The sequence below is a fragment of the Calidris pugnax genome, unplaced genomic scaffold, assembly GCF_001431845.1.
Source record: "Calidris pugnax isolate Ruff unplaced genomic scaffold, ASM143184v1 scaffold250, whole genome shotgun sequence".
In the NCBI taxonomy this organism is placed as follows: domain Eukaryota; kingdom Metazoa; phylum Chordata; class Aves; order Charadriiformes; family Scolopacidae; genus Calidris; species Calidris pugnax.
This window is the reverse complement of record NW_015090984.1, coordinates 665,298-693,015: the sequence shown is the minus strand read 5'-3', so window position 1 is coordinate 693,015 and position 27,718 is coordinate 665,298. Positions and strand designations below refer to the sequence as shown.

Here is a 27,718-nt window from a genome sequence, read left to right as displayed (position 1 = left end):
CACATATAAATTCTCAGGCTTTAGCTCTGATGCTATTATGCAGGCCTGAGCACAAGTGGTTGAGTAAAGAAGCCTTTTAAAAAACCCAAAAATTCTTAAAAAAAAGATTTTTAAAAAACCTTCTTCTTTAAAAAAACTCTTTTAAGCTGTAATGTATATTTACATTTATGTTAAAGAAAGCTTTCAAGTGTATGTGGGAAGTTCAATCAGCACAATTTCTGCAGCTGGGTTAATGCTTAAAGAGACAGTCAACCCTAAAAGTTCAATGTATTCTTTCCATGGATAAATCAGGGCTTTTTTATCAATTTTTTTTTTTCATTTGCACGCTAATCTTGCTACTTGTATATTTAAGTTTTCATATAATTTTTCAAAATTCCTTGCATTACCTATTACAATGGGGACATACATGGTAAAAAATTTCCACTTAAATTGAAACTACTTATTTCCAAAAATATTCAAAGTACTAAAACTTTTTAGCAAGTTTTAAAACTGAATTTCACACACCACTACTGAATTAATATTCAGAATTTTTTTCTTCAACAAATAACACTCAGAAGTCTTTACTAACACGTTTCTCTTCCTTCACGTTTGAAATTTAAGAAAACGCAAAAGCCTAACACCACCAGCAACTAACCTAAAACATCCTAACTTTATAATGGAAACATTATTAATAGGTAGGAATGGTCATACATAAAATTTACATATGAATATGGACATAATGGAAAAGAGTCAGGGTCTTCTTCTTGAAAGTAAAATCTCAAACTAGACATAGCAAATATTAATTCTACTGCTTTGTGAATTCTGCAATTCAAAAATATAATTAGAAACTGTTGTGTTCACTGAATGAAAGAGAATCAGAAATGCAGCCATTCCATCATTATTTTAATATAAATAAAATTATGTAAAGATTTAGGTTTGCTTCAAAAAAGCCCTGTATGATTACTTAGAATACACTTCTATTCTACTTCTTGGTGATATAAACCCAGAACTGAAGCATCACACAAGACAAGTGCTAGATAATCTGCAAGAAACGGTATTTTGTTCCTTATCTTCTTTAAAGTCTGAACTTGGAAATCAACAAAGCCTCCCCCCACCAAAATGTTTGTGATTAGATTGTAATAATAACTTAACAGGCTTACTGAATGAAATATAAGCAGTTTATGGAAGTTTTTAAGTGTCTTTGTCTTGAGAGCGACTCATTCTCACTGAAAACTTTATTGAAAATCTGTACACCTTTAGTTTAACAATGAGCTGAATTTTTTTTTTAATGGTGGGGACTTGAACCTCTATAAAATCTGTAGCAAGCATTTAACTCAGCTGTGTGATTTCAAGAAGACTAATTCAAGAGAAGTTATCTGTATATTCTGTAGTCACAGGGCCTAAAATTTCATTCTCATTTAAAATTTTCAATAACAACACGCCTCTAAAACCTTCTGTGAACTTGATGCACAGTTCAAGCATTTAAAAAATACAGAGCCTATACCTGACTTCTAATTATTTCTTCAAGCATTACAGAGGCAAGAGAAGTTTTAAAAAAAACCCCAAACAACCCCCACAAAACAACAAGAACAAAATCTCAGAACTAATATAATTGCAGATTGATGCACACCTAAAAAATCCTGGAGGTAGTACAGTTAGTGGACACACCACAGAAGCACAAAATTTAGCACAGACTATATCCCACACCGGGTTTAATTTTTTTGGTGCTGCTGCAGCTGAACTGCTGGTAGATCCCCAGAAAGCTGGCTAAAGCAAGCTTGGCTGCCTTTGTAAAGCTGTGCAGTCTAAATGGTGGAAGCACTATATACAACTGCTTGCCTGCAAAGTGAAAACACTTTGGAGATGTCCTGGCTTGTGGAAACTCAACATATGATGAAGAATTAGCTAAAAGTGACAGTAGCTTTTCTAAACTGTACTAATTATTTTCTGCACTAGAGGTCCTGGACTGTGTGGCAATGTGGAATGTTTTCTAAGTAACTGCTATGACACTCTGCAGACAAAATTATCAGAAATCATTTGCTGGTGTTATTAAGTTACCCATAAGTTTATTAAAACAAGCTTAAAGAAAATACTGTGGTATGCAGCTATAGTCAATAATGGAATACAACTGCAAGAAGTGCCACTTTTCAACAAAATGTACTATAGAATAAAGATCAAGAATGTTAATGCAGCTTGAAAAAAAATGTAGTACAGAAAACAATACTTACTACACCAAATGACACCTCTTGGTGTAAAGGATCGTGGGTCAAGAATTGGAGAGGAGCTGAGGGAGGCAGTGTTGGTGGATGGGCTGAGGGAGGGTATGTAAAACCTCCTACAGGGAGATGTTCTCCAAGCAGTTCTACTTCATTTTCTATCCTTTGAAGTGGCTAAAAAAAGAAAAAGAGATAGGCTTTGCTGCAGTAATAGAGATGTCATTTTCCCCAGTAAAAAACTGCAATCCCAGTTGTATATTCTGAGCTGATGTGGTAAATTTTATAAGGTAAAAAAAATAATAAATAACAGGTATAATTGTACTCAGTTTCACATAGTAACTTTGGGAACAATTCCTGCGTCATTAACACTACCAAAAAGCAAAGACAACACTACGCGTTTGATATAAATTCACCTTTTCCAGCTAGCCATGCTTATAGACAGGAATTTATGCGATCTAGCAAGTATAGGAGTGGCTGTAATTTCCTGTGTCTTGCATTTTTCAGGACACATATTTGCTCTCCTTCTTGCCAGGCTGCTCTTACTGTACAACTATGTGAGAGAAAAAAATAAACAACCATAGACAAGAACTGAAATTGTGCCAGAAAAACTGAAAAGTGGAGAGGAAACATGGCAACTTCAGTGAATTAAACTGATAATGATACTTGGTGATCAAGAAGATGCTTTCCTAGGAGGGTCATGCAAACAGTCCTACCAAGAACACACAGTCCAGAGGTTTCAGAAGCATGAGATTCCGGTTCAGCATTATATTCTAGTCAACATCAATCAGTCCCAAAAGTGCTCAAGAAATAAGCAGGAATTGTCACTGTTTCGTTAATACACTTTTCTGTTCCTGATACTGAATTCCACTGTTTCAAGAAATTCAGCTAAGGAACCTTGTGGTACCAAAGGAATATTCTGATTCCCTGTTATGTAGAACCAAATTTAAACACAAGGTATTCTCAAACCAATAACATACAAGCTTTTTGCAGGAGCTGAATGTTGACAGGCAAGCCTAGTCAATAACCTAAGTAAGCAACTCAATCTAAAACCCAGACCCATACATTTTCTAAAGGAAAGTCCTACAAAGATTACCACTGGAAACCGTGTTTTCCTGGCTGTTCTCCTATCATCATAATAAAGTGACTGTAACCTTTTCCACAACTGAAACATGGCATGGAGAAGTCTCAGCATTGTTAGTAAGTAATAAGGAAGCTGCTCTCTACGTTTGCTGCAGTGAAATACTGGCATTTTCTAGTCAGAGGGGCAAACAAATAGACATCAGTATACAGATAACCCCACAGTAAGAGCTGTTGGACAGAACTGAAAATCTTATTTCCCTCAAACCCAAAACAGGGTCATGTTTTCCCATGTTTGCATAGTTCCTATCACTAAGCTTAAGCAGAAGGCATCAATAACTTTCATAAGTGAAGAAAAAAAAGGGGGAGACAGTAGGCTCCTGAATATGTTTAGACAATATAAGGTTATTATTTAAGGAAAAGCATTGGCCATTTAAAAATTAATTGAGATGTAATACAAAAGGAACATGTAATAAAAATAACATTCTGTGCTTTCTTCTCTCCTGCTAAGCTTTCTCTGAGACCACTACTGCACTACAAAACTTCCTCTGGATGCTCTTCTGCTTCGAGGGAAAGAAATATCTGAAGGAATAGTTGGTGAAGCAAATATACATCTTTTTCACCTTTTACAGATGAAATCTGTAAAAACCATGGTGAACTTTAAAACTGTATTTTCATCTTCACAGTAAGTGGTTACAGACTTGCTAAGGAAGCATAAGTGCAAAACCCTATTACTTTAAACAAGATCCTTCAGTTTCTTCAGTCGGATATCTTAGTACTATTTTCCCATCCAGACCCACCAATACTATGAAGAGGGGAGTAAGAAGCATTACTTACCGACCGTGACTGCTGCGCTTGGAAAGGAACGAATTGTCCTGGAGGAGGCAAGTGAGGAGGGTGGTGTGTAGAGATATGAGGAGGATGCAAAAGGAATGGGTCATTAGAAATGAGGGGTGGAAATGCCGCATATGGTACTGGAAGGTGCTGAACTGAGCACGCCTGAAGCATCTGAAATAAAATGAAAACAACGTATTTTTGTTTCTGGCACAAACAGCCCCTATTAAAAATTCTATATTTATTATGGAAAGATGTCATTGTAACAAAAGCAGTTCTTTTGCCTCCTTGGAAAAGCCTCCCAAAACACACAAACCTCATTCAAACAAACAAGGATCAGTGATTAGGATAGAACAGGCTTTGGAAGTACCACAGTGTGACATCTGCTAGGTGCAAAGTAGCTTGCACTTCTCATAACGTCACTGGGAGTTGGGATTTTCAATACTCCAGTATTAGAGAGACTCCTAAGTGATGAGCAGGTACATTTACCCTACTTAATTTTATTTTCCCCACATATTATCTTCAAAATGACATGCTGAAGCAATGGCCTTGCAACCATTTTTGGCTCTACGTGGAGCTGAGGGACTCCCAGCTCTCAGACTGTGCTTTAAAACCTCTGTTGCCTTATATATTAAGAATAATTCATAAACTCTGCTCAGTTCCACACTTTGAGGGGAGACGTATGCTACGAAGATGGCTCCCTAAGTGACAGCTACCGTGGGAAATAGTCCTGTTTTCTCCTCTTTGAAATTCCTCATACAAAAGCAACTTTGGCACTAAAGTTTGAACAGCAAAGAGATGAAGACACTGCAGGGGAGCAGGAATATGCTTTGTGGAAGGTGTTCAGCTTTACTTCTAATTCTAGATATGGAGGAGCAAGAAACCTACATTCTCTTTTTCTTGCTCTTTGATCCATCCTCAGAACATTGGGCATTTCTGTTACATTTCTAACAATTAAATGAGCAATTAATAAGATACTCATTATCAAATCCTATGAAGAAAGAGGATCCAGTTCTGAGCTTTCATATTTTTTTTTTATTTAGTTACATCACTGACTGGAATAGGGTAAAATGCTAGAGATCCAGTTTAAAGTCAGTGGAGATGGAACTATCACCTCAATTTACTGTGATCATGACCCAACATAAATCTTTACACACACTGAACAGTAGCAGATTAATTCGATCTGACTACTGTTTTTTTTCTTAAATGTTGACTATTCTTCACCTTCAGCTACTACATCATTTTTCTAAAAAGGAAATACAGCAAGCATCATGCTTGTTAAAATACATTTTAGTAAAATGTATTTTAAGACTGATATTTTACTAAATTGAAAACTGCTCTCTAAAATAGCCGAAGATAAATTTGCAAGTAGAACATCACACGGTGTTCTTTAAAACAGGAGATACTTTGGGGAACTCATTAAAAAAGGTTTCATCCCAAGATTTTGTACGGTAAAGATTACCACAGATCTCATATATGTTTAGAACAATCTGTGCTATGCCTGTGCCACTTTTTAAGTTAGAGCAAATGAGGCTCCGTTATCTTTCAAGTGGAAAGAAACAAAAACTGCCTGTTGATTAATTCAGGCTTTTGGAAAACAACTCGTGTTTGAACACACACTTTCAAAAAGTTTTAAAACTGACAAAGGTATTTCGTAAGTGACATTTTTGTATTTTACAGTTGGACATGCAGTAAGGCAGAGACAAACACTGTGAAAGTAACAAGCGATACTGGGAGGTTCACAGATGAAGCTGGTGAGCAAGATGACATGCTGGAGGACAGGGCTACCTTTCAGATGTACTTTCATAGCCTAGAGAAATTGGCAGGAACCATGTGAAGTTCAACAAAGACAAATGTGAAGTTTGGCACTGGGAAAGAATAACTCTATGAAGCAGGACATTTTGACAGACTGGTTGGTGAGCAGACTTGCAGAAAAAACAGTTGGGTTCCAGTGGACATGTCAAATACGAGTACATAAAACACAACAGTGTACACCTGCAGTCAAAAAGGGCATACTGCATGCTGTGCTGCATTGCTAAGAATGTAACTAGTGGGTCCAGTGAAGTGATTCTGCCCTTCTATTCGAACTTGTGGAACTCTATTGGAAGTCCCATGTCCAGTTTTGGCCCGCCCAGTGCCAGAAAGACACTGACATACGAAAATGAGTCCACTGAAAGACAGCATGATGACCAGAAGCTTGTAACACACTCCATAAAAGAAGAGGCTGCAGAATTTGATTTATTCTGCCTTAAAAAGAGAAAACTAAGCAAAGACCTTACCGCTGTTTTTAGCTACTTCGTAAGAGCAGATAGGTAGAACCAGACTCTTTCTTGAGGAGCTAAGCAAAAGAACAAGGACCAATGGCATGCATTTGCAGCAATGAAAATCCAATCAGATATATCTGAGACAGAATGGCAGTCAAACACTGGAGCAGAGGCTTAGAGGGGCTGTGAAATCCTGGTACTACTTTTAAGAGGCGGCCACCAAATGATCTCCAGAGCCCCCTTGTAATATACATTATTCCTCAATTCTGACATAATAGAAGAAAGAATGAAGTCTGTGTGCGAATGTTACATAAACTCAACCTTAATTCTTTATATTCACTTGTACTGCATCTATTCCCTTAACACACGTGATTAACTGTTGTATGTTCAGTGCAGCCAATCTGGTTACAGCTTTACTCCTGTATATATTTTAAGGACAGCTGCACTGTTGAATTCCACACTGGCCAGCAGTATGCTGCAGACCCTGTTGTCTCTCATGGGATAAATGGCACCTGGACAAGATGAATGCCAACTATCTTCACCCTTCAAGGAGTCCCTTAAAGAAACAGGTGGTCACGTCAAGCAGTTTGTTTCGCTGTCATAGGCTTGTTCATGCCCTCAGGTCACAGCACGTGCAACAGGAAAAGTTGTGACACACTGCTGGCAAATGCACAGCTGGCAGAGGCCAATGTTTATGCCAACACTATAAACAATTACTGGACACTGTAAATACTACTTATGTATGTTATTACAGATTTATACTAGACTGAGCAGGTTTTGCAACCTTCATTTGCACTGCTGAAACTTCTTGGGGTACATTTTTTCAGCTCTGGTGCCTGCTAGCACTTAATGATTAAATTTGAGCAGAATGGTGGCATCAGCATGCTATGATGTGGAAAGGGGCATCTCTGAATTGACACAATTCCTGAGAAACCAGTTAAAATTCTTTCAAATTTAAAGACAGCAAATTAGCCAGTCAAGATATTTTATTTTAATCTCTGAAAGTCACAGAGATACATTATTATTAAAAAAGTATTTTGATTCATCTTATGACAGCATTTTGAGACAGAGGAGGTCTTCTCAGCTTCTAGTGATCTTTCAGGATCTTATTACTTCTCAGAACACAACCGACCTTGGAATATCAGACCTTTTTGTATATAACCAATCCCTTGACAAGATCTCTACTAAGTAAGATTTTTTTTTCCAGGTGAGGTGCCTAATAAAAGCCTTAGAAACCTTCCTGTTACTATCTGAAAGTACACAAGATAGCTGCCGCTAAGAAGTCTGTTCATAAACTGGCATTTTTTTGAATTAAAAACTGTCAGGACTCTATACTACAAACAGTCATACTGTACCAGCTAAGTACCATAAGCTTAGCAGCCTTAAGGCCTACATTGCTATGCGGCTGCAATTTATAATACAGGGAAAAAATGTTTATTTTCAACAAAATTAAAGCCACAGAGACACTGAGGTTCCAAGGTGCCATTCCTATGTCTAAGATTGACCCTGGTGCAATTACAGAGACTCACGTACTGGGGGAGGCACACTGCAAACTGGAAGATGCTGACCACTGAAAACCACTGAGCACCCTGGGACTTGCTGCGTGCTGCAGGCTGGGATGTGCTGGCCTGTGCAGAGTGGTATCCCATGTGGAGCCACCGTTGTCACTGTGTATGAGACAGGAACTGTGCCCTGATGGATCTGCAGCGAAAGGAAAAAAAAATATTTAAGAACTTACCATGAACTCTTAACAGCGTTGTACAGCGCAATGAGTAATATAACAAGCTTTTATCTACATCAGAAAAAAATATACCCACAGTGAAGTTGTAAAAGGAGGCACATACTTGTAATTCCCATTCATTAAAATATTCTTCTAATTGGAATGTTACTCATTGATCAGTTTCTCGAAAATGCCAAGAGGGATCTCTCAGTTTAAAATGTTAAAACTTCAAAGGCACCTTACAGTCACTCAGAATCACCTCAGACTCTATTAAGCTTGCCTCTCCACATACTAAGTTTAGTCCTTACAAAATAAGAAGGCAGTAACTCCTACATAAAAGCTAATCTACAAGCAGCTTAAGAATCTTCTCAACTCTGAAAGAACTGATTCAATAATGATTCAGATACTTTTATCTTTAAAGAACAAGAAAATTGTGTCAATTTTCTTTCTTCCAAAGAGACCATGCTCCCTTGACTCACTCTCAGACCAACACTCAACCTAAATCTCATAATCTAAATGTAACAGAACATCTAACCTGAAAGCTGAAAAGGAAAAGTAAACCTAACTATGAGGTAGCAGCCCCTAAGTATCCACATTTATATTAGGAAACAGGCCCACTTAACAGACCCAATTTTCTACCTAGCAATATGGTCTAGGAATAATCATCAATATACTCTAGAATTAATCATCAAACTAAGACCCAAAGGTATTCTGGACCTACAAACCACTTGGTGGCGGCTTTTTTTTTTTTTGTTTTTTAAAAACACTAAATAAGAAATCTCTGATGCTCTAATGAAACTGTTCCTGTGTCCCTCTTGTCCCTCCCGCTTCTTAAGCAACCTATTTGCTTAAAATGGCACAAGTAAGAACAGCTCATTAGGAAGGTGAGAATGAGTAACAGCTAATCTACCGAACTGGTAGACAGACACAGAAGTCAAAACAGAACACAGAGCACTGAACAGAACTTAAAATCCCAACCTATATGTCACTAATGACAAAAACCAGTCTCAGGAAAGACACTGAATTTGACACAGTTCTGGCTCAGGTATAAAAGCTGGGCATACAGTGCAATGCTGGGTACGATTCTGAAGTACTTACTGCTCAGAGTAATAAAAAATGACCTCTAAAAATGGTTAGGACCCTGAAGTATAAAACATCACCATGGAAGACCTCAGTGTGTATGGAAACACTGATATATGCTCGCAGACGGTGCTTGGAAATTAAGAGAGACAGTGGGATGGGAACAACTACTTATCCAGGCTTGTAAAGATGTAATCTTGCAACATAAAGCAAGAGCATAATTTGAATTTCTGAGTTGCTGCAGCAGTAAAATTGTTCATCAAAACGCAAGGCTGTGAGATGGCTAGAATGGCCTTGCTCTTGGTCCCAGGTAAGAACTGCTCTGCGCTAGTAATACAACACACCAGTGGTACGCAGCTGCACTGAATGCAAACAAGTTTTTAAGCAGGGATGTTAGAGTTGCATTCTATGCATATGCAGTTTTAGAAGTGGACATGTGGATAACTGGTTCTATTTCCCAGCTCATGACTATGTAGCAACTAATGTACTTGTGCTGCAGGCTGCTGATTTAACAAACATCAATAACAAAGGTTACCTGAATAGGACAACTTCAGCAGGTCCTCAATTAATGAATTCTATACCAATTGCTGTCGCAGAGAGGAGTTACGTACTTTCTGGACCAACCACAAATCTCATTTTTTCATGTCATTTAAGGAGGAGTTGGATGGCTAATTTGGTTATGTGACAATACTGTAATGAGTTCTGCTGCCATGTAGAGAACCAATTATAGGCATTGAATTCTACTTCTAAATAGTTTATTTTACCTTTTTAAAGATTTCTAAGCCAAGGAGAGGTATTTTATGTCTAACAGAATACAGTCTTAATGATCATATCATGTCTGTATCCCATTAAATTAACTTCAGAAGCATTTCAAAGGTATGAGCCAGAGGCCTACAAAACTATGCCAATACATGCACTGACGTATTATTAAATAAAAATCTTCTTTATTAAAAGTCTGAACTTTGTTTTTTTTCACTGCCTACTGCAGTGCTCCATACACCAATAATATTCAACATATTCAAATGCTCTGTAAGAGGGCAAATAGAGTTTGGTGTTACATGATTTTCATTGCCAACTAATTTGCGGACAACCTTGAAGATTTGGGGGAAAAAAACCCACCAACAACAAAACCCCTACATTCTCAACACTCTTCTGTTTGTACTCTAAAACTCTTACCTGATCATGAATATCAACCATCACTGCATTCTGCTGTGGTGGGTGAGCAGCTGGGTGCAACATACGAGGAGATACATTTGGTGGGTGAAAGGCTCGGGGCTCTTCTATTGCTTGCTGCTGTCCATAGGAGAGATGATGATAGTTTTCATCCTGGCTAATGGAATTATGTCTAGACAAACGATCTCTCCTTGCTCTCTGACGTCGAACAGGAGGACTGGAAATGTATTGAAAAAAATTAAAGATTATATAACTGACACAAATCCTTCTTAGTAACTAAAACCACATGAGAATCAAGCATCAAGAAAATTTTTACACTGAAAAATTTTACTAGAATAGCTTTATTAGAATGGACTATAACTTCTTATTGACAAAACTGCTAAAAGCTTTAGAGAGAACACATTTTCCAGCACAGAAATGGTTAGCAGAACATAGCTCAATGCTGTAAAGGAAACTGGGAAAAGAACTCTTACGTAAATATTAACTTATTTTAAAAAATGGCACTTCGATTGCCAAGACAAGTTCTCAAAAGTCAAGATAGCAAACTTCAGGAGATTTCCATGCATTTATTCCAGGTAAAAATCCTTCATTCCCTGATCACAGGTTTCTCCAGGGTCCTTGCTCCAACTAGGTCACTGAATGTTGCTCACTTGGAGCAGACAAAGCAGTAGACTCCTCTTAAGAAACAAGTGAATTTTTCATCTCAAACATATTCACTACATTACTGAGTGCCTCATAGAATTCTCTCCAGAAGATCCCAGGAAATTGTGATTGTGGCAAGCTTTCTTTTTCAGAGTCGAGAACTGTTGTCTAGATTGATTTAGACCAGAGCATGCACTTTTCTTTAGCAACTGACCTACAGGCATAGGATTTGATTTTGTACGCTTATATAATTGTATATTCTGAGCAGAGATGCTACTAAATGGAGCTGAGACTTCTGTAAATCAGACCAGTGGTTCAGGCTCAACGCTCAGAAAACAATGTGTCCACAAGTAACAAGCTCACTATTAGAAGTTTTGATCAAGTCACTTCTCACTTATTTGGAAGGAGAAAGAACTGAAAACACAAAACCATCCTTCAGCACTTTCAATACATGCCTTTCAATCTCCATAATACATAAATTACAGGTCCCAGAGACAATTCAAATTACATGGGACAAAATGGGTTTCCCAATTACGGAAAAGGCTGAAGGAACCAAACTGCAGAAAAAAGACAAGAAGGGTCTGTGCCCGCCCACTAGACCACGTTCTCTCCAACAGTGTGTGGAAGAGAACTTACTTAAGATTCTTTACTCTATTCCCATTACTATTACCGAACAAATACCAAATAAATCTGAAACTTATTGGCAAATCTAGACATTCCTCAAATTGAGTCTAACTCTTCTGTTGTGTGAAACAGACATACTCTGGGGAAGCAGGAGCATACTACCAGCTATTCAGATGCTATTGTAAGTATATGATACAAAATCTCAAGCCACTGTTTTTCTGCCCTACTTCTCAGGGGTATTATGCCATTGCCTTGCCTTAGAACTGAAACAAATGCTAATTCACAACAGGTCAGACAGAATGCATAATACCAGATTGTAACATAGCATTCTTAAAACAAACAAAAGAACCCAACCAACCAAACAAACAAAAAAGCACAGCCTTCTTTATCTTTACAAATTACCATGTCAAAACATACAATCTGTGTTTTCTTCTAAGTACTGAGAATCTAAATTTACAGTCTTACTGATGGATGTCTTAATTCCAGTCTCCTTTCCCAGATTTTTTGTTACACTCTGCATCTCTGTATTACTAGTATGATACATCTATTACATTCTCATTAGATAAAACTGGTATATATGATTTCTATACACAGGGCTATTAATGTAAAAGATGTTCTATTTTTTTTTGAGTACTAGGATTGCTTTAAAACTGCTATTTCCTACTATGAACAGAAATGCTCTGAGTACTTTAATATAAAATGTCTATGCTAGGAATTTTGTTTGGAAAAGCTGCAGGAACAAAGGAAAGTTCCAAAAGGACAGCTTTGGAAGAAGAAGAAGAACAGAAATTCTCTGCCTGCCACCAGCACTTAGACAAGGCAGCTTCTCATAAAACTACTCTTACCCCTGTCTTTGTTACAACGTCTGGCTTTACTTTTCTATGAACCAAGAATTATGAGAAAGCACAGCCAGCAAAAGCTGGCAAAACTTCTAGCATGTTGTTTTAACTGAATGGAGTATCACCCTCTGTAAAAAGCAAAACTGTTTTTTTTTCCTATGCAGAGCTATAACAAAACTGTACTTCTCCTTCAGCAAAATTACACGGTAATATAATTAACATGGTAAATACCCAATTAAAACAGAGAGACAACAAAGTGGTAAAAAATGGCAGGAATTCCTACCCTAAGGTAGAAACGGCCATCAAGAGGCATCCGTAACTGCAGAGTTAGTATTTGCAGATCTAAGTATCTTCTAACAAGGGTGATTTCTCTGCAGTAACACATTCTTAAATCCTGTCAGTTCAGAATTATGTTCAAGAGAAACACAGGTGAAAGGTGAGGCACAGCAATGGTACAGATCTCCCCATTTCACAATGACTGGTAGAGACAAATTAGAATGGCCTTTTGTTTCATATAGGCATGCATTATGCTTTTACTTTCACAACTTATCTGTAAATATGTAGTTGGACAAAACCCCATTTTTTCTGCAAATTCATACCAGAAGGCTACCTTTCTAAACTCAGTATTTATTTGCTTCCAATGAATCTGAAAAAAATACAATTAATTAGGGCACCGTTGTCCAAGGCACAGTACAAAACCCCAGATACAAAGAGATAAGGTCTAATAGTAACTTAGACAATGGGAAAAACCCAGATAATAAAAAAACAGCACACCCTGTGCTCACCAACAGGGGTGAACTGGTCAGACAAAAGAGTTAACAATGGTGATGTTGGGTCAGTGATATTTGCACTACCCACACTTCAGACATTTTGTTTGCACTTGCCCTAGTCTGTTCACTTGAGCTGAATGACCATTTACAACTGGAGTGCACCTGTCATCTTGTCTTCATCTGAAAACCTCATTAACTCTGAGACCACTCTGTGATGGGAAGAAATAAAACAATGCAGGGAAAACAGGAAATTGGCTTCAAAAGCTCATGCATAACCTCATCTAAAATATTAATAACAGATGCACTCACAATCACCTTAAGGAATCAAGCTTTGATCCATGAGAGTAGTTATTAGTTCAGATACAGCTCCAGAGCATTCTAAGACTCAAAAAGACTCCTGTAAAATAAAAGACATGTATGTGTTGTTCTCCCTAACGATACTGTTCTAGGAGAGGAGATTGGGTGTAGTACTATTCTAGAACTGACCTAGAGCTAGCTCAAATGCATTTGTGCACCCAAGCTAAAAAATGCCCTGACTCAAGTATATGGAAAGAAAGTACTGACATATTTAAATGTCTCTGATTAGAGCAAAAGCAGGTGTTATTCCCCAAGCGTAAGTGAGCTGGCCCTAGAAAGAGTAATGCTTTATGTCCACAGTGCTGCAAGCAACCTAACAACTCTTGTCAAACTGAAGAAGGCTCTGGAACAAGGTGTCTCTTCATTTTCAGCACAGCTTACTTGCAAGCCACAGGTAGCAAACCTTGGTAGCATCTGACTGCCTTTGAATGTCAGACACTTGTCCCATGCACATTCATGTCCTACACATACCATTCTTCTCCATCATCCCACAGTAGTTTGTTAAGCACTCTACTTACTCTGGAGGAGATGTTAATGAGCATCACAAAGAAATATGTGTAGGCTGGCTGGACACCAAACAAAAATGGACAAATGCAAGACATTCTAGGCATCTCAGTTCAAACCATTTTAAGGTAAAAACCAGTTTTGGACCAAATGCCTCTGCACAGCATCCCTGTACCAAACTGTACAAAAGGCCTAATCTTCTGTCTTCTCAATAATCCTGCAAGCTCACAATTCAAGCTGGTTTGAGAGCTGTGTATTTTGAATGCCACCAACTGAAAGCTTTCAGATTGACGAACTTGAAGTGAACACTGAAAACTACCGTGTTTTAAAATCTTTTGCCTCAAAACTACCTGATTGATCATGGCTGAAAAATTAGATTTGTGGGATTAGAAAAAAACCAATTATACATTTCTTAAGTCTAATATTTTATATTCATGAAAAAACACAGCCATTTCAATTTCAGTACAAATGAAGACACAATATTTCGCAGAAGCAAATAGAGGGACAGTGTGTTTTAACTTGCATTAGATGACTCAGCATTTTTGAGGGAGAATATGAAGCAACAAAAGCCTGTGTTTTGGATAATTAGTTTAGTTAAAATAGTAAAGAAACCTGTGGTTTTATGCTTTCCTATACTATTATCCATCCAGGCACCAGTTCAACCTGGCCACTCAAATCTCTACTCTTCCATGACCATTAGAACTTCTTCCAAGATCTCTGCTTTGAGAGGTTAATAAGCCACAAGCTAAAACCAACATGAAAATCTAACTCCTAGTACATGTGAATCACTCACCTCAGCAACCATTTGACATTATCTAAACTTCCTCACTATCCCCAGCTCGTATCCCTCATCTTTATTTAGATTGTTTTTATGTATGAAAATTAATCGTGACTGCAGTGAAAATTACAGTACTAAATCAATAACTCTTAGTATCTTTTAAACTACCCTGATGAGAAAGATTTTTCCTTGCATTTTTCTAAATGCTTATTGCTCCAGTGCAGAGTGAAAAAGCATCAGCCCCATAATTCGAAGTGTTACTGAGCATGCCTTTCCTCAAGTTGACTATTCACACAAATTATGGGATGATGCACCAACCTGAATTACTTCCAGTAACTTTTCAGTTACAACTGTAGTAACTTACAGCTCAAAGGAAACATTAACACGTTTACTATGTATAATCTAGCCAGTGCTGGCTGAAATACATCTCCCTTGAGCTGAAATAATGAAGAATAAGAAATTTTTTCCCAATCTATACAGCTTGCTTACCTCCTCCTGTTTCGTGCGGGTGTGTTGCATCGTTCCCCTGAGAAGTGGTGTTGGTTGGTCCGAGCCAAAGAAGGCTGCCTATTTGATGTCATCTCCCATGGTCGCATTGGTGGTGATGGGGCTGGTGACGCTGCTGTGTAGTCAAAGACTGAATGGGAAAGGCGTTGTCGCTTGGGACTAGGACTGTCTTCACTCTATGCCAGTGCAAAAAACAAAACAAAACCAAAATCCATCTCCAGATGAGTGAATTATAATCTATGCTTCAGTACTGCTTTGTGGCTAGCATTAGGAGTCACTTATTAAAGACTTCACTAAACCACCATGAAATTAAACACTCACAAGTAGTTGCTTATTTATTATCTTTATAACACAATTTGCGATGGGTCCCTGACCTCTAAAAGAATTAAGACTACAAAATTTTAGCAGCATTAAAAGATAAAAATTGTAACGTCCATGTAAAATCAAAACTATATCAGAAAAGAGAACAACATGAAGAAAACTTCCCTCCTGCCCTAGCATCGACAGGCTACAGAAGCATAAAAAGATGTATAAGCACAGCCCACGAAGACCTGTATTTTAAAAGCAAACTAACACTTAAAGGGTATTTTCAAGCATAGTGTTTTTATTAGAAGGTTTTACACACTAAACACAACCTGATGTGTATACGCTATTATAACCCTACCAGGCTGACTGGAAATGTGCAGCTGCATGTTTTTTCTTCATGAATGCATACTGTAAAGGCAATGATTTTTACCGTGATATGAACCGGTAAATGTGAAAGCTTATAAGTACTTTCAAATTTAACTATAGACATCTAATGGGCTAGCAAACTGAGCTTTTTGCACATCCTACCTGCAAAGGAGCTATACATTCCCACAACAGTGATCTGATTTACATTCCAACATTTCTAATACTCTGCTCATATCTACAGTAATAGTAAATTCTTGGGCTGAACAGTCAGTTGTGGCTTATTCATAGTCCAGGACTAAGCTCATTTCAAGTACAGTTCAGGTCCAGTAAGCACAGCAAGAGCTGTGCCCCATGACCCTAGAACAATGACAAAGAAAGTGACTTATGTGACTGGATAGAATTATCAAGGCCCAGATCATCTTCTAAGCATTATTGTCTTCTTCCATCTCATCCCCAGAGAGCAGCAGAGGCAGAAGTTTAACTTAGGTATGGCACTACAAGGTAGAGCTTACAAGCCAGTTCAGTGCAGAGCTGCATTTAACTAGCCTGTTGCTCCTGGAAGTGCACTGTGCTGTGTTGTCAGATTCTTTGCCATCAGGTGCACCACAGCATGTCCTGGGTAATGTGTTGGGGGTTTTTGTTCCAATGTCTAACCACCTTACCTGTCATTACCTTCAACGATGAAAAAATATGAAAGATATCATCTCTTCACCAGTCTGTCCCCCACAAAACTTTATGAGCCTGTCAACTAGCTCCGACAGAAACTGGCCAAGGTCTAAAAAAACCCATCTATTCTGATACCTTTTATGACAAAAACGTTAATGTCTGGTAAAAGGAGAGGAGAAAAGTGGTTATTCCCACTGAGGAAAAGGTACACGAAACTCAACCATTACATACTGTAACAGATATACTATTATATGCTATTATGCTAGATATTACATATGTAATACATATGCTTACTGACCAGTGACAGAAGTGTACACACAATTATAAACTAATGCAGGACGGGTATGAGAGACAGAGCTCTGATCTTTACTGTAGTCTGTGTATCAAAAAAGTGGGAGCACAAATCAAGCTGCAAAGAACACTGGAGCCTTGTTTCCAAACATGTTTCATTTCTGCTGCAAGAATAACAACTGTGTATTTCCACAGAGTTATTCTACATTAATTCTCTTGTTAAAGTCCTCTGCATAAAACTTAGCTCACAGACTAAGAGGATTTTCTATATTTGCCTAGATTTCCAACAATCTTTTAAGCTACCAAAAACCGAAACACACTGATTATTTACCTCTTTCTAAAAAGCAATGATAAAATGAACAGATAAAATAAATGCAATGAATACCCTGTATCTGCATTCCAGTAAACATGTAATACCCTGTTCTACTCGAAATCTTACCTAAAATATCACCCAGAAGCAGTTCACACAGGACTTTTTGTGGACTGTTAGTTCAGCAATATGCTGTAGCCATTGCAATAAAGTGTAACAATTATTACCTACTCAGATATTTTGACAGCCACAACCACCACAGTAACCGATTACCTCAAACTTTCAGATTTCACTACAAGTCTTGAAACGTGGCATAAGCTACGTAGGTACGTATAGAGTGATGTAATGGATTCTTTTTATCAATTACCTATATTAGCCCTGAGAAAAGTAAGTGTATGATGATCACAGATACTTCTACATTAAAAAGTTGTGAATGATAAAGGTGGAAATTTTTTGAGGAAGCAAGCTTCTTGATAAAACCAGTTATTTAGAAGATGCAAAGGAATAGCTGTATAAAAACAGTCTGAGATAGACATGCATCACCTCATGAAAAAAGATCTTTGAAAAAAAATTAATGCCAGCACACTAGTATTACACCTTGGCAGTATTAAACAATTACAGTAATTTTCAAAGCAAACAGAGCTTTGCTTTAGAAATCTACAGTCTTCCTGCATTCTGAATTGAAGCCCACAGGAGAAGCAGAGCACTGTATCAATATATTTTCTTCTTTTCAATTTTTACATTGGTGATAAATAACTAATACCTATTACTATGACCAAGGAAATAGCGTTTTATCTGCTGGCTTGTGTGTGTGTGATTGGGGTACTTATTAGAAGACTGCTCTTACCTACCTACCTTATCCACCTTAAGTGTCTGAAAAAGTTTGGTTTAATCTGATAGCAAATCAGATTTGTCCCCAACTGGCTTTGGGGACAGACACCCTTCCTACTCCATGGGCTGGCAGCAGAGACCCTCACTCAACCCAGTAGCTAGTACTTAGGTCCCACTTGCTCCAATAACTGACATGCACCAGGGGTGCCCACATCCCTGGTGTGACTCCAGTAGATGGCACCCAGTCCACTCACACCTATCACTCCCCAGTAGCTGGCACTACAGGTACAGTTTGTAGGAAACGAACAAGATAATCCAGAGAGATACAGCCCCTCCACTTTCTGACATCCAGACTCCCACTGGCTGGCACTGCACATACAGAATAATATTATGCATCAAGGTAGTTAATAGAAGATCTAATAAAATAGGACAGGGCTCAGCAAGGCAATTGTAAAAACTGGCCACAGTTTACACATCTTATTTTGATGTTACAGCAATCCAGGATAGTTTGCTTCCCCCACCATCTGCAGCTGCTTTGAAAAGGCACCAACAAAGGTGGCCAGCTGCAGATCTCAGAATTCAGAACAGTATTTGCATTACATCACTGAGTTTGCTAATGAGCAAAACAGGACATTGCATATGTATGATATATTAATCAACATAAGTTTTATTATCCACCCCTGTGGTGCTTTCCCTTGAGCTTCACTCCCAAGCAGGGCTCCACTGTGTCAGTTTCTCGCTTGTTTATCATGGGTGTCCCGGGGCTCCCACTGCGGCAACGCTAGGTTTTCATTAAAGCCAAGGCTTTCACTTGCCAAGTGCTGTGCCTCGCCCCTGAGGGATCCACACATACATTTTGCTAACAGTGGGGAAAAAAGAAACAGAAGGAAAAAAAGTTTGATCATATTAACTTGTAAGCTATCAGATGAAGAGCTCTTGGGGTTTATGCATAATGCTTGACATTTCCTTAAAATTCTAGCCCCAAATAAATCTAGAAAGTAGCCACTAAAAAGAAGGAAATACATGTAATAAATTAAGAGCCCTGTGCCACACGTGGCAAAAAAGAGTTACAGATTTAATGGAACAATGGACTATTTCCAAGCCTAACTATTGTACTTTTTCCAAGACAAAAGAAACAAGGATTATCCAGTTGGACACAGGTCTGCATCAAAAGACTTGTCTATGTGTAAAGATTTGTCACCAGAACCATACTGCAAAGATAGACAGCTTTTACTGGCAAAAGCTCTTTAGAAGAACTACAGCTGACAGAATAAACGTCAGCAATAAGAATCTTTTGCTACTGTAACTGGGTTTGCCCAAAGAATTTTGCTGGCTTGCTTACATTTAATGTGGTGATCTTTTTCATCTTACTGTGCGCCAGTTCAGCTAGAGAACAAAACACTGCTTGCTCAGCTTCTGCAGTGTTAAGCAAGACTTTAGACCTCTGCTTCAGTCCACCCACCATTCACATCACCATTTTACCCGTTCTCATGAATTAGAGAACATCTGGAACAGACACACAACAGTAGTTCTCTGGTAAGAACTACTAAGTTTTATGGCTGTTGATAATGAGCACAGTGTGGTACAATGAAGTAGTAAAGTGGAGATAAAGAAGGTACATGGTGAGAAAATAAAAATTTTAATATTGCTGTCCACACCCTGCATCCTCCATGCACCAATATAAACCCTAGAATGTAATAATTCAAGACAACTGCTTTAAACAATGCATCAAATCTTTTCTAAGTCCCATTCAGATTTTACTGCAACACATCACTACCATTAATATATAGAGCCATTTCTTGCTAGACAAGCTTCGATTTCAAAGTTGTGATCAAAAGACAACTTGGAAATATGGCTGGCTGGGTATGTACAAGACAACTTCCTGATGAAGGAATACTAAGGCAATCTGAATTTGGTCCAATGAAAAACTACAGAATAAAGAAATACAGTCCTTCCCAAAACTGAAAGCTGGCTCAAACAAATCACTTGGCTGAAAGGAAGGCCAAAATGAGCCAATTCTTGGAGTAGGTCCAAAAGTCCTACAGGATAACACCCAGAGTACTGCGTCCAGTTCTGGGCTCCCCAGCACAAGAGAGACATGGACATACTGGAGACAGTGCCACAGTGATGATTAAGCATATATCTTATGAGAAAAGGCTGAGAAACAGCCTGGAAGGCTCAGGGGGGATCTCATAAATGTGTACAAATACCTGAAGGGATGGTGCAAAGAGGACAGAACCAGGCTCTTTTCAGTGGTGCCCAGAGACAGGACCAGAGGCAATGGGCACAAACTGAAACACAGGAGGCTCCATCAGGAAACACCTCTTTACTCTGTGAGGGTGACTGAGAACTGGCATAGGTTTCCCAGAGAGGTTGTGGCTCCTTGGAAATACTCAAAAGCTGTCTCGACATGGTCCTGGGCACCTGGCTCTAGGTGGCCCTGCTTACAGGAGGGCTGGACCAGATGACGTCCAGAGATCCCTTCCAAACTCAGATATTCTGTGATTCTGCAACAGCAAAAGGAAAGCAGTACCTGATTTTCACCCTATGCTAAATACTAAGCTTTTAGAAGTGTTCTCCTGTGAAAGCAACAAAGCATAACTCAAATAGCACTAACCCTTGAGACACAAAGTATCCTTGTGAGCAGATAAGCTTCCCCACTGAAGATCAGGTACATCTGAGTACTTAAAACGCATTCCTTCTGCGCTTCAGAAAAGACTGTAAAGAATTAAGAAAATCAGTATGTAGTTATCACCTGGAATGAAAATTCCACAAACAGACATCAAAAACACTAAGCATGACACTAACTGCTCCTATGGCTATAGCAAAATGCACAGAAAAATGGTAGTTCAGTCCTCTCTCTGTGGGATTAGGGAGAAAATACCTGCATTTCAATCCCTAGATACGGAAAAGTCCTTTGCAAGGCACATCGTTCTGTAAGTAAGCCAACAACGTCTCCTCCAACTTGTTTTGAAATATCACTACGTGGTAAGAAAAAAACCTACTAACTCCATCTTAAAATGGAAACCAATCTACAACAACGTCAGGTCGCCAGGATAAATTGCGGTAGCAGTGTTACCTGTGTCAGGTTTCTTAATGATTTCTGTGCATTAAAGTGTCCCCCTGTTAGCAGAACAGCAAAAATTTACACAGTATTTAGTAAAATGAGCACAATTAGTAAAACAAGAGCAACACTACCAAATGTGGTATAAAGAGGATGCAAGTCCATCTCATTTTTTTTTGTTTGAAAGCTGTGATGGTATCTATCAATTAGACTGCTTCTGTATCTCTACCAAGAACACTCATCAGTAATCCTTCTGGGCCAACCATAATACACTCACAGTTAACAGGATTAATTCATTATTACTGATAGTGAGCACAATGGCCAGTGCTGTTCTGCAAAAGATATGAGGCATGCAATAGCAAGTCACATACTAAATAGCATAGAATGTATTCCACCAAACGCATCTCTTCATTTTACTTAAGATCAAAACATATTGATTACCTGAATATTTAATTTGTTCTTTATTTGACATGAGGCTGACAGTCACTTACAGGGTTTTCTCTGTATTAGCTTCCTCACTGAAATGCAACTCCCATTTTACTGGGTGTTTAGATTACATAAGAAACAACACTAAGAGAAAGTTAAGCCTGGACCCTTCAGTTTCACACAGCAAATATTTTAAACAGTTTCAAGATTTTGATTCTTACATGTCAATTTCTCATACCTAATGCTGGAATATTTATTCACTGTATGTGAATTTAAACCACATAACAATATTGAAAAGTGTAGAAATTTCAGCATCCTATTTGGCAAACTGCAGCACTCTCAAGAGCAAGAACCACCAAACTGTGTTTAGTTAGACTACATATTTCTTATTTTCAAGTTCTACTGCTCATACAAGAGACACATTGCAACCCATACACTGCATCTAAGAATTGCCTTTTCTAATACTGAAGCAGGTTTAATAATCAAGGAAACACTCAGACATCTCAAAATCCTTCACGTTTAATTTTATTAGTATTTGCTATTGCTTGCAGTACTTGCTGCATGTAAACAAGAATCCTTTGAAATATGAAAAATTTTGCAAATTATTTTTCAGGGAAATTAATCTAAGTAATATCAGTGCTGCTAAACTCACAAAAAAGACAGTAACTATTTTTACATCACATCAAGGTGTTTTTTTCCAAATAGGGATTGTTACCCCTCTCATAAACTGAAACATCAGCCAAAGTTCAATAAGGTGAAAAAACTCAGCTATACCTCCTTTCTATTAAAGAAAAAAATTGCTAGAAAAATACTAATTTTATTTTAAAATTCCAATTTACAGTCTCAATTTTGAACTCAACCTTGTCAATGGTGGGGATGATAATAAATTTGTGCTGTTTCTGTAGATGTTTTGTACAGTTAACATGCTCTATGGTAGTAAGCAAAACCTGGTACATACAGTTAATATGTCACTAAAGCCTTCTTTCTTAAAAGTGGAAAGTTTAAAAATTATGCAACAAATAGTACCAGTATTCAGTAATTTATTTTTTTTTTTAAATATATTTCCAGTTTATCATTTCTTACCAGTTTATTGCCAAATTGCCTAACAAGATCTGAGGTAAAGTGTCTGTGTTTTAACATGAATACCGCCTAACACAATACATAAAGTCCTACTTCAGAAAATGGTGCTAACAGCAACTTCTTAGTGCATATAGAGTTCAAACTCCTTATTTTGGTATGTAAATAAAATGGAAGATTTTTTTTTAACTAAAATCACAAATTTGTAGCTACAGAAAGAGGATTAATTTCCCCACATGCAATGCTGAAACATTAAAATTTGTATGTGTACAATTAAAATATATTCATTACTATAAAGAAATTACTTTAAGGGTTGTAAAATATACTGAAATTGATATACTTTAAACAATGTCAGGGCAAGAGGAAAGTGGTGAAATCAAGACAAGGTGCTCAGATATAGTCACATTTCAAAAATATCAACTTTTCAATTTAAAAATAACTCTGCTCTTTTAGCTGAACGAACAAGGAGTCTGAAGAGAAGTCTGGTTCAAAGTTGTCTTCATACCAAAGTCTTCTCTTTGCATAGTTTCAATGTATGTTATATATTCACTAGTGACTTTTTCATTTAGGCATGTGAAACTAACACACGGGTACACACATCCAAGGAAAAGGACTACTAGCATAGTACCTCAATACCTACTGCGACAGACCGTGTTCACACTTGGCTGCCTTCACTGGCTCTGCTTGTCTTCCCAACAATCGAGCTGTGTTAGCAAAAGATGTATAATGCCATATTATATGTTCTCAGAAAATGCGGAAAGTCAGGATCTAATTTCTTCAGGAACATACCACAATTTACTCTCTACATTCTTCTAGTCCCTCCATATTGCTAGAAATCTGAATACTCTTCATTTTAGAAACTACACAATGAATCCACAAAACAACCTACACACTTAACTGGTACAACCAAACTGTCGTGCAAATATACAATGTTCTTCAATATATTGCAATACACACACACTGGTATTAGTGCAAAAAAAAAAAAAAAAAAAAAAAAAAGCCTGTCATAAAACTTTTTAAGAGTTGTATTTAAACAGAAGCCTAAAAATTCAGAGGGCTGAGATATTTAATTCTAAGAATAACGCTCTAAGTTCTACCTTTTTCAAGGTCCTTCTCTGGTGAGAAGCCACAGAACAAGGGAGAAAACACGTCCCAAATAAAACACAGTACAATTGCAACACTTCTAGTATGTAACTGTCACTGCAGTCTCCAACAACGAAGTGTCAGGGCTCCTCTCACCCTGTATTTCAGTTCTCTGTTTCTCCCACTTCTGACACTTAATTTGTTCTTTCCTTCTTCCAGGCCATTTCCCATATAAAAGGAAATTTTCACAGCAGAAACAAAGGCTTTACTTTGTCATTCATACAGTTTAGGACAAGTAAACTATATATCATCTATAAATGACAGAACACAACTGTATGCCCACTGAGCATAATGTCATGGTTGGCACCTTGTTAACCAATTTGTTAAAATCGATTTGTTTATGCTGCAGAACACTACATGTTTATACGCTACAGAACCAAACCTAAGGATAGTATAAATCTAGGATTCTGTTTAAGTGGTTGTTTACCTGGACTTTTGAAACAGTTTCCAACAGCACTGTCCTGGAGAAATTGGCTGCTCATGGCTCGGATGGATTTACCCTTTGCTGGGTAAAAGCTGCGTGTCTGGGCCCAAAGAGATTTGTGAAATGGAGTTAAAACCAGTTGGTGGCTGGTCACAGGTGGTGTTCCCCAGGGCTCAGTATTTGGGCCAGCTCTGTTTAGTATCTTTATTAATGATCTGGATGAGGGGATTGAGTGCACCCTCAGTAAATTTGCAGATGACACCAAGTTGGGTGGGAGTGTTTACCTGCTTGAGGGTAGAAAGGCTCTACAGAGGGATCTGGACAGGCTGGATCGATGGGCTGAGGTCAACAGTAGGAGCTGAAGCCAAGGCCAAGAAGGCCAAGTGCCAGGTCCTGCACATGGGTCACAACAACCCCCTGAAGCACTACAGGCTTGGGTCACAGTGGCTGGAGAGCTGCCTGGCAGAAAAGGACCTGGGAGCTGGTTGACAGCTGATTGAACACGAGCCAGCAGTGTGCCCAAGGCCAACAGTATCCTGGCCTACATCAGGAATAGTGTGGCCAGCAGGAAAAGGGAAATGATCATCCCCCTGTACTCGCCACCGGTGAGGCCACACCTCAAATACTATGTCCAATTTTGAGCCTCTCACTACAAGAAAGACATTGAGGTCCTGGAGCGTGTCTCAAGAAGAACGTCATGGTTTTAGCCAAATTTATGAAAACCAGACTGACAGATGGCTGTTCACCTCCACATGCCCCCCAGCCAAGAGAGGAGAGGAAGATATAAGGAGATTTAGAAGTTTAGAATGAACTAAACTACTTTAATGAAGAATTAATATTATTAAAATTAAAAAGAAAATAATGAAAATAGATACAATATATACAAAACTGTATCAAGCTCCCAAGGATGACTATCACATCACTGGCAGGCACTGGGGAAGTCTCAGACTAGACCCAGTGACTGATGGGAACTGGGTTCCAGCTCTGGAGTCAGGAACACATGGATCAGGACCAAAGGCAGATGAACAGACAGAGTCTTCTTTGGATATCGGCCATTGAAGAAAGAGACTTGACCCTTTGATCCCTCAGCTTTTACACTGAGCATGATGAAGATGGGATGAAATACCCGAGTTGGTCAGTTTTGGGTCACCTGTCCTGTCCGTTCCCTACAGGGGTGACCCCCTACTACGCCTTTCTGTTTCCAACCTTATAACGGGGCAAATAGCGAAATGAGCTGACCTTGGTTGTTACAGCATTAAGTATATGCAAGGGCCTCTCTGCATACCATTCCTTGGTACGTAGCACAAACATTGGTCTTACCACTCAGAGAATGAGCAGTTTTTTCCGCAATATGCCATTCATTTCAGAGAATTAGAAGAGGCCTAGCTAAGATGTAAAATTACTGAACAGAAAGTTGGTTCTGTTTTACATCAAACCGGGACAAGCAACAATGCTGGTGAAGGATCTAGAGCACAAGTCTTATGAAAAGCAGCTGAGGGAACAAGGGTTTGTTAGTATGGAGAAAAGGAGGCTGAAGGGACACTTTATTGCTCTCTACCTGAAAGGAGGCTGTAGCGAGGTGGTGGTCAGTCTCTTCTCCCAAGTATCAAGTTGTAGGACAAGAGAAAATCGCCTCAAATTGCACCAGGGGAAGTTTAGATTGACTATTAGGAAAAATTTCTTCACCAAAAGGGTTGTCAAACACTGGAACAGGCTGCCCAGGAAGTGGTTGAGTCACCATCGTTGAGGGTATTTAAAAGATGTGTAGATGTGGTGCTTAAGGATGTGGTTTAGTGGTAGACTCGGCAGTGTTAGGTTAATGGCTGGACCTGATAATCTTAAAGGTCTTTTCCAACCTAAATGATTCCATGATTTCTTTAAGAACTTACCATATTTAGACGATGTTTTAAACCTACACAGCCCGCTTCATTATTATTAACAGCTTGTATAAGTTAATAGAATTGTTTTAAAAAGCTTTGGAAAAAAAAAAGAAGAGTTGGTCTCCATTAATTGGGATTCGAACACACTTTTTGCCCTCAGTAACTTGTAGAACTTCCATTTTTTGTATGTGTCAGACTCACCACAGGCCCTGTGAACATATTAACTGCTGCAACAGTGGCTGGGTCCTCGGCCCCTACAAAATACACATATTGGCTGTCATCTAGCAGAGGTCATCTAGACGGGTGTATAATCCTTACAAAGGGATGCAACGGTGGAGAACTCAGTCCTCTAAATTTAAAGGGCAAATTATGGGAAACCGCAAAAACATGAAAGAATTTATATTTTAAGCTAAGTTAACCTAAAAGAGGAACATAAGAAAACACTGCAGGTCCTCAGCTTCAAGAAACAGCTTATACTTGTGTAGATCTTTTAATTTACTTTAGAAAATATGGTTATTCTTACACAGAGTAAGTGGCTCTACAGAGGGATCTGGACAGGCTGGATCGATGGGCTGAGGTCAACAGTAGGAGCTGAAGCCAAGGCCAAGAAGGCCAAGTGCCAGGTCCTGCACATGGGTCACAACAACCCCCTGAAGCACTACAGGCTTGGGTCACAGTGGCTGGAGAGCTGCCTGGCAGAAAAGGACCTGGGAGCTGGTTGACAGCTGATTGAACACGAGCCAGCAGTGTGCCCAAGGCCAACAGTATCCTGGCCTACATCAGGAATAGTGTGGCCAGCAGGAAAAGGGAAATGATCATCCCCCTGTACTCGCCACCGGTGAGGCCACACCTCAAATACTATGTCCAATTTTGAGCCTCTCACTACAAGAAAGACATTGAGGTCCTGGAGCGTGTCTCAAGAAGAACGTCATGGTTTTAGCCAAATTTATGAAAACCAGACTGACAGATGGCTGTTCACCTCCACATGCCCCCCAGCCAAGAGAGGAGAGGAAGATATAAGGAGATTTAGAAGTTTAGAATGAACTAAACTACTTTAATGAAGAATTAATATTATTAAAATTAAAAAGAAAATAATGAAAATAGATACAATATATACAAAACTGTATCAAGCTCCCAAGGATGACTATCACATCACTGGCAGGCACTGGGGAAGTCTCAGACTAGACCCAGTGACTGATGGGAACTGGGTTCCAGCTCTGGAGTCAGGAACACATGGATCAGGACCAAAGGCAGATGAACAGACAGAGTCTTCTTTGGATATCGGCCATTGAAGAAAGAGACTTGACCCTTTGATCCCTCAGCTTTTACACTGAGCATGATGAAGATGGGATGAAATACCCGAGTTGGTCAGTTTTGGGTCACCTGTCCTGTCCGTTCCCTACAGGGGTGACCCCCTACTACGCCTTTCTGTTTCCAACCTTATAACGGGGCAAATAGCGAAATGAGCTGACCTTGGTTGTTACAGCATTAAGTATATGCAAGGGCCTCTCTGCATACCATTCCTTGGTACGTAGCACAAACATTGGTCTTACCACTCAGAGAATGAGCA

The 27,718-nt window shown here is 38.7% G+C and overlaps 1 protein-coding gene across 10 annotated transcripts in view; it reads right to left on the bottom strand.

The window, feature by feature from the left end:
- The window catches only part of RNF38 (ring finger protein 38), a 54,120-nt gene that overhangs the window by 15,305 nt on the left and 11,097 nt on the right, over nucleotides 1-27,718 (bottom strand). For 4 of the 10 annotated variants that reach the window (XM_014953828.1, XM_014953822.1, XM_014953821.1 and 1 more), the window contains exons 2-6: nucleotides 15,347-15,540; nucleotides 10,347-10,560; nucleotides 7,904-8,071; nucleotides 4,110-4,280; nucleotides 2,208-2,369 (exon numbers count right to left, since the gene is read on the bottom strand). In XM_014953828.1, the coding sequence (XP_014809314.1) occupies nucleotides 2,208-2,369; nucleotides 4,110-4,280; nucleotides 7,904-8,071; nucleotides 10,347-10,560; nucleotides 15,347-15,453 (822 nt within the window). In that variant the 5' untranslated portion in view covers nucleotides 15,454-15,540. Of the gene's footprint in view, nucleotides 1-2,207; nucleotides 2,370-4,109; nucleotides 4,281-7,903; nucleotides 8,072-10,346; nucleotides 10,561-12,731; nucleotides 12,839-15,346; nucleotides 15,541-20,751; nucleotides 20,948-27,718 lie in introns of those variants that run through there. The other 6 variants (XM_014953824.1, XM_014953818.1, XM_014953820.1 and 3 more) reach the window with 6 other exon arrangements.